General features: G+C 29.6%; 1 protein-coding gene across 2 annotated transcripts; it reads left to right on the top strand.

Moving 5' to 3' along the window:
• The first annotated feature begins 1,540 nt into the window (after positions 1–1,540).
• Positions 1,541–5,180, top strand: LOC111904583 (zinc finger protein JAGGED). 2 transcript variants are annotated; one of them, XM_023900333.3, is made up of 5 exons: positions 1,541–1,865; positions 2,043–2,134; positions 3,013–3,138; positions 3,933–4,002; positions 4,456–5,180. In XM_023900333.3, coding segments are annotated over exons 1-5 (702 nt in total). In that variant the 5' UTR covers positions 1,541–1,863; the 3' UTR covers positions 4,868–5,180. The 2 variants fall into 2 exon arrangements, with proteins under 2 accessions (XP_023756101.2, XP_023756100.3); XM_023900332.3 differs by having other exon boundaries at positions 1,541–2,134.
• Positions 5,181–7,759: the final 2,579 nt, after the last annotated feature.

The following is a 7,759-nucleotide window of genomic DNA, read 5'->3' as shown; positions in this document are numbered from 1 at the left end:
TCTAAGAAATCCAAATGAATTTGAATGAATATTAAATTCAAGATAAACGAATAAAGAAATATCAAATAATATTCATGCTAATCATCCATCGGTTTCTCCCTAAAATATGCATTCGGTGAACATCAATTCTTCGTATTGTGGGTATTAAATTTCTATGCTGAACACAAAAATGGAATCTTAAATTATTTGAAGGTTACAATATCCTTATTCTAATAAAAGAGTAGGTTTAATTAGAATATAATTAGAATATTTTAATTAGAATATAATCTCCTATTGACAAGTGTCATATAATTAGAATATCTCATTAATGTTATATATTCATTATCATGCCACTTGTCAATCTATTAATTATTCATTTTAAATTTCAAATTTTAAAATTTTTCACTCTAATTACATTAACCTAATAATTGATTATTAAATTTCAAATTTTAAAATTTTCCACTCTAAATATATTTAAATTAATAACATTAGATTGAGAAATAAAATAAATTTAATATATATTATAAGATGATATAACTTCATGTATTTATTTAAATCAACGATTATATTTTTATATAACTAAAAAAATTTCTCTTAAATAACAATTTATTTAAAATAATTAATTAATAATTTTGACTTTTTATATGAAAGTTTAATTAATTTTATAACCGTGGTTCTCACAGGTTATAAACTAGTTTCTAATAATTAACCGCTTAGCAACGTCCGAATTAAATGTTAAAAACCTTCTTAATTTTGTTTTAACATTAAGATTTGAAGGCTAGCCGAGTTAAAAAAAAATATTAAGGATAGTTAAAATGAATAGTTAAAATGTAGATGGACAATTATTGTGCGGACAGTACGATTCTATGACAATTACTAAGAGAATAAATTATTTAATAATGCGAATATGTTCAACCTTACAAAAATATTGTTATTTTCATGCATTCTTGTTAATTTTTATTTATTTTTGTTCTTACATATCCTTTTTCACTCATTTTTATTTTGTCAAAATACGACTCAATAAACATTCTGACAGAATAAGAATAATAATAAAAAAAGTCTATAATAACTTTATAGACGATTTAATTACTGAGAATGTGTGATAATGACAATAATTCTCTCTCTCTCTCTTTCTCTCTCTCTCTCTCTCTCTCTCTCTCTCTCTCTATATATATATATATATATATATATATATATATATATATATATATATATATATATATATATATATATATATATATATATACATACATACAAAAAAATTTCAAACATTAAGTGAAATTTAAATTTTCAAGTCTAATATGCCACTTTAAATGTTTTTTACCGGTTCTATCGATATCAATACCGATTTAACCCGATTTTTAAAAGACTATGTGGTTTGATCCGGTCTAAAAATTAATATACTATAAAAAAATTGAAACCAATTAATTATTCAAAGTTTCCTATCGTACATATTTCAATATTTTTACAAGTTAATGTTATTCTCGCACAAAAATATTCCATTTAATCATTACACATACCTTTTTTTAAACCACAAATCTAAGAGACCACCGTCATACACCACCATATCACTCTCTTAACCCCTTGTAGATTTACGAGTTCCAGGAGTACTGTCCCTTTCTTAGACAGATGTCTCAAGAGGGGGTGGCAGAAAGACAGAGAGAAATCCAGGGGGAGGAGTTCCTCTCAAACATTCAGTCACAAACTGAAGTGATCTTATAAATATAATCCGCTAGCTTTAGTTATTTCTCCCCATACTCACTGTACTTCACCCCACCCCCATCTGTAGATAATCTTTTGTGTTAATTGGTGCTTGAGCTGTAGTTTGCTGGTTCTCTCTTAATTAGTTATATATATTTCTGTCTTCTTTGTCGGTGCTACCAGATGTATGTATCATACACTCACACCACAATCTTAACCCCCTCATTTCTCTTTGTTTTTCTTTTATCTTTCTTCTTCTTCTTCACAAGTCCAATATATTCATCTCTCTCTCTCTCTCTCTCTCTCTCTCTCTCTCTGTGTTTGTCTTTCTCTCTCAATTCTCATTTTTACATGGTTTTCAGGAGCAACCCGCTAGACCTAAACAACTTACCAGAGGATAATATCGCCAGAGATCAAGACAAACAACCCCTTGATGACTCCTCTCCTTCTGCTGGTAGTTAGTTAATCTCTCTCTCTCTCTCTCTCTCTCTCTCTCTCTCTCTCTCTATATATATATATATATATATATATATATATATATATATATATATATATATATATATATTTGGGTTAAAGACTTATTCATACAATGATATGAGGTGGATTTTTAAAACCTATGCAACATCTTTCAAACTTGTTACTAAATTTGTAACATATTCAGTTGCGTGGATTTGTTACAACAACATAATTGCATAAATTTAAACGCAATCCACTCAGTTGGATAAATTGGTAACAATATATATCTTCCTTGCACATAATGAAGTAACAAAACTTTAACCTTCTTTTTTTAGAAAATCTCTTTAAAGGTATTTATATAGTTCATTAAGGGTAAAACTATATCATCTGATTCGTATAAAGGAAGTGGATATAACTTTAATGAATTTTGTAAATCAATTAAGGCACTAAAAATAATCGGTACTATTTGGTTTTCGTTACTTGTCTTTTTAAAGAAAATTAACAAGATTTTGATAGCTTTGAGAAGCAAACCCTAGAAAATGTTGTGGGCTAGTCAAACAGATAATTTAGAGAGCCAGTGTTTGTCATTAATTTTCTTCTGTGAAAATTAGGGAAGGCCTTCAATTTTCTGTGAAAAGTAACAGTATAGTTACCCCATCCATAAAATAAAGAAAAGCTTAACAATGGCACACCTACGTACGTTGGAGACTTTGTGTTATCATAATTTATTTTTTTATAAGTTTTTTTTTCCTGTTTGAATGCATGTAACAACAATACAAACAGATGTTTACCAAAATAAAAGGAAAACCAAAGAATATATGAGAAGTCCCATCACTCATCAGTTTTGCTTTTGAATGAATTGAAATATATATATAGGAAGCTACAGAAAAAAGAAAAACGGCGCAAAGGATGAAAGTAGGAAGGTCTACGAGTGTAGGTTTTGCTCCCTTAAGTTCTGCAAATCTCAAGCCCTTGGGGGACACATGAACCGCCATCGCCAAGGTCTCCCTCTCTCTTTCTCTCTCTATATATATATATATATATATATATGTGCTAGAACAGTAGTCTAGAGTGACTGAGTTAACCTGATAATGATTTGAGGTAAAATGCAGGGTGTTTAGACTTAAAAAAAAATATCCACATCAGGAGCCAAGTTAAATTCTTTACACTTCCCTAGTGCTGAAATTGTTGTACGAATACCTTATCAATCTAATAATGCTTTTAAATGCATTTTATACGCTTACTGATTCTAAAACAATTTTGTTAAGAGTAAAAGGGCATCAATTACAATAAAGTAATGACACATAGAAGTATATATATTCCTTAAAACCATCTACATACAAACAAAAAAGTATTCATGATCAATTGATCTCACAACCTCAAAGCTAAAGCTATTGGATGCATTTTATTAAGACACCCTTAAACATCTATAAACACCTTTATCAAATCAATAGTTAACTATTTATAATATTTTTTTCAAAAAAAATATAATTTCAACAAATAAAAATACCATAAAAACTATGTAGGGTGTCTAAATTATAAAATAAAATGTTTTTTTTAGCCAACCGTAAGCTATTTCTTAAAAGCCAATAGTAACATATTAGAATCTTAACCACCAATGATGTACTGTGGAACAGGACTTACCCTTATAGTTCTGTAATTTGCGGTGTTTATTATATTTAATGGTATGTATAATATGTTCACCCATAAGATTTCTTGTTATATAATATTTACTTTTTAAAATGTAGAGTAGTGTCTCTTGAAAAATAATTTAAAACCATGTTTTGTGATCTCAGAGAGGGAGACTGAGACGCTAAATAGGGCTCGTCAATTGGTTTTTGGTAACGATAATCTCTACCAACGTGGGTATGTTTCCTCCTCTTTCTTTCTTTCTTCAATAATTAAATAAATAAATATATTTAATTCCCAGTTCCGGGAAAATGTTCGGCCTGAATTGTAATATGTTTTTTTTAACCAAACGGGTATTGACATATAGCGAGCCTATAGTTAATTTATTAATTAAAAAGGACACACTTCATGTACCAATATTACACATCAACTTTAAAGAATGATCACTAGAGTGTACACGCTAGTGTTATAGATCTATAACATGAAATACAAGAAAATTTTAGACCTCGAACCCTAATGGATTATGTAGGATATATTATAACATTTTCTTTATGTACACTTAAGAAAAAGGATATCATACAAGTACAATAATTATGTCGTTTTCTTGGACAATAATATGGTACATGTTTTTTTGTGTACTTTTGAGTCTCTTAACTATATTTGACAAGTCATGTTGATATCGAACTGTAGTAGCCAATCAACGGTGCATGGAGGCTATCATCATCAAGGATCAAGTTGCAACATGGGGAGTGCTCATTACCCTACTAGACTCTTTTCCGGTGCTTCCACCGCCGTGCTACCACCAGTGCCACCGCAGCAACATTTGTACACATCACCACCGTCACGCCTCAGTAACTACTCATCACAACATTCTAAGTCGCAGTCAGGAAATAAAGACTATTTTCTTGGCCATGTTTGCTCCAACAACCCACAATTCATCTTCCAGAATTTGAGCTACATCGCTACACCACCCCCCGATGGTACTAATAATTACACATGCATTGGTGCACCTGTTGGAGAAGCATTCACCATCACCGGAGGAAGTGGTGGTGGAGACATGTCAGCGTCTCCGATCAATAGATATCATAAAGATGGATTCTGAATTGAAACCTTTTATTTCTTGTTATTATTATGATAAGCAAAACTCGTCCTTTTTCTGTCTGTTTTTTCTGGGGTGAATGTGAAAAGTTATAATGGGACAAGAGAGTGCGGAAAGGAGAGAAGTAGTTTCGTTGGCTTTTTGTTGAAGAGGTCGTTAGGGTTTAATTTAGTGGGGTGTGAGTGTGACAGGGTTCATACAGACTGAAAACTGGAAGAAGGTAGTGTAACTAGGGTACCTGCATGTGGAACATACAAGTTAGATTTGAACTGGAAGTTCCCAACGCCTTTTTGGATTTGAAATTATTTCTCTTTCATGGGGACTGAGTTCCATTTTTCTGGTCGCTTTTTATCTTTAAATTAATCGTTTAAATATTATCAAGGTACGTAAATACCTCATAATTCATCACTGTGCATGTTCAGTCCATATTATCATTTTCAACATTGTTTTTCTGTGTATACTGTTTGAAAGAATATTTCGCTGAAATGTAAGCCGTCAGTGTGGTACAAGCAAGAGATTGATTAAATATCGTATTCATCAAAAGTCATTAACAAGTGTTACGTACAATATTCATGATCACTAGTTGTAGAAGCAATGTCATTCTTTGGCTAAGAAGGTGGAGGTGTTTGAAAAAAAAAAAAAAAACTTTAATTTAACATGCCTTGAGACATTATAAGTTTTCGCTTAGAAAGTTCCGGTTTATAGTTTAACTATTGTCTATTATCATTAAAAATGAATTAGAAATAACTGATTTGGACTCTCTATATTTCTTTAGTCCCTTGTTAGATCATGTTTTAGATATTTAATAAATGTTTAGAATATAGAGTAAATTGAACATTGATTTTATAAAAGGAGTAAAGGACTACTAGTTGGGTTACAAATTTCCAAATATTAAATTAGAAAGAAGTAGTACTACGATTTACAAAACTTTTAAATAGGAAGTACCATTGCACTATACAAGAGAGTGGTCAGAAGTTCTATTCACAACGACAGACTGTAATTAAGAAAATAGTGAAAAACTAAGAGATGTCTCTTTTTTCTTTTTGATTCGTGTGCTCACAACAGTAAGTAGAACACAAGATGCTTTTATCGAAGATTCCAGAGGAGACATGGGTTTGTAGTATCCTGATTAATCTTCGATCTTTGAAGTACTGGAGTACATAACATGATAAGTACGTATCCTATTTTGTATATGATAGATACTTACCAATTCACACACAAAGGACATACGATTTTGAGTGGAAATTGAAACGGGAAAACCATAAAGACGCTTCTCTTAATTTTAACAGGAGAGGGTTACAATAGCTTATGATCGAAAGAAGGGAGAGGGGGTTGAATAATTTTTTTGGATCAAACGTCTTATGATAACGGTAATTACCAACACATAAGGACCTTCTACCAACATATGACATGCTTGGGTAAACACCCTAATTTCTTTTAGTGCACACACACACACACATATATATATATATATATATATATATATATATATATATATATATATATATATATATATATATATATATATATATATATATATATATATATATATATATATATATATATATATATATATATATAGGTTCAGGTTCATTTGAGACCATTCTAATTTTGTGAGACCGTGAGACCAAATCTAAAAATAATTTTAAAATGCAAAATAAATGGAAAAATCCAAAAATTCTTTTTTTAAATGTTATTTTCGGAACTTGAATTAACTAAAAAAAATATAAAAAAATAAAAAAAAATCCGTTTTTTTTTTGAAAAATACGTGAAATATTCTAAATAGAATATTTCATTGACATATTCTAAAAAATAATTTTAAAATGCAAAATAAATGGAAAAATCTAAAAATTCTTTTTTTAAATATTATTTTCGGAACTTGAATTAACTAAAAAAAATAAAAAAAATTAAAAAAAATAAAAAAAAAATTCTATTTTTTTTGAAAAATACGTGAAATATTCTAAATAGAATATTACACTGTACATATTCTAAAAATAATTTTAAAATGCAAAATAAATGGAAAAATCAAAAAATTCTTTTTTTAAATATTATTTTCGGAACATGAATTAACTAAAAAAAAATAAAAAAAAATAAACAAATGCGTCTCACGGTCTCACAAAATATAAGTGGTCTCAAATGAACCTAAATATATATATATATATATATATATATATATATATATATAGAAACTGATACAACCTAATTAAAAAAAATGTATATATAAAATACAAAAATTGATGGTAGATGCAACATATATAACTAAAAAAGATTGCATAAAAACATAAAAACAATCCAATACTCATTTCAACATTCTAGACCCATCAGAGTTAAAGAGGAAAATTTTAAATATTTTCATGCAAAGTTTCAAGAACCAATGCAAGAGAGGCCGCAATTCTTAAGCAATAAACTCAACAAGATTACAGACCAATATAGAGTAGATTTGGAAGCACCGTTTACCGTCAAGAAGTGAATAAAGTTGTTTGGGGCTACAAGATTGATAAGGCACTGAGGCCTGACAGGTTCATATTTGGAAACCCTAATTTTTAGCGATGCACCCTATATAAGCTTTATGTTAGCCCCTTTGGTTCATTTCTAAGCTATCCGCCATACCTTAAAAACCCTAAATCGACCTTGTAGCCTCTTGGTCGTGTTCTTAAGCTATTAGAAGGATTTGGTGCTCATTTTTGCCCTTGGGAAGGAAAGAAGAGAAGCTTGAAGTTGTTTTTCTTGGGGAAAGGATTTGGATCCAGAATCATTATCTTGTGGGGAAGCTTTTTGAGGTATCAATTTTGCATATTGGCTTGTGTATGGTTAGATCTCTTCATGGCTAGTTTATTATGATTTTGGTCTTCTTTTTGGGTTTATGGACGAGTTAGGTTGCTTATAAGTTGTCCT

This window comes from Lactuca sativa, chromosome 3 (genome assembly GCF_002870075.4).
Source record: "Lactuca sativa cultivar Salinas chromosome 3, Lsat_Salinas_v11, whole genome shotgun sequence".
NCBI lineage: Eukaryota > Viridiplantae > Streptophyta > Magnoliopsida > Asterales > Asteraceae > Lactuca > Lactuca sativa.
This window is presented reverse-complemented; position numbering and strand designations above follow the sequence as displayed.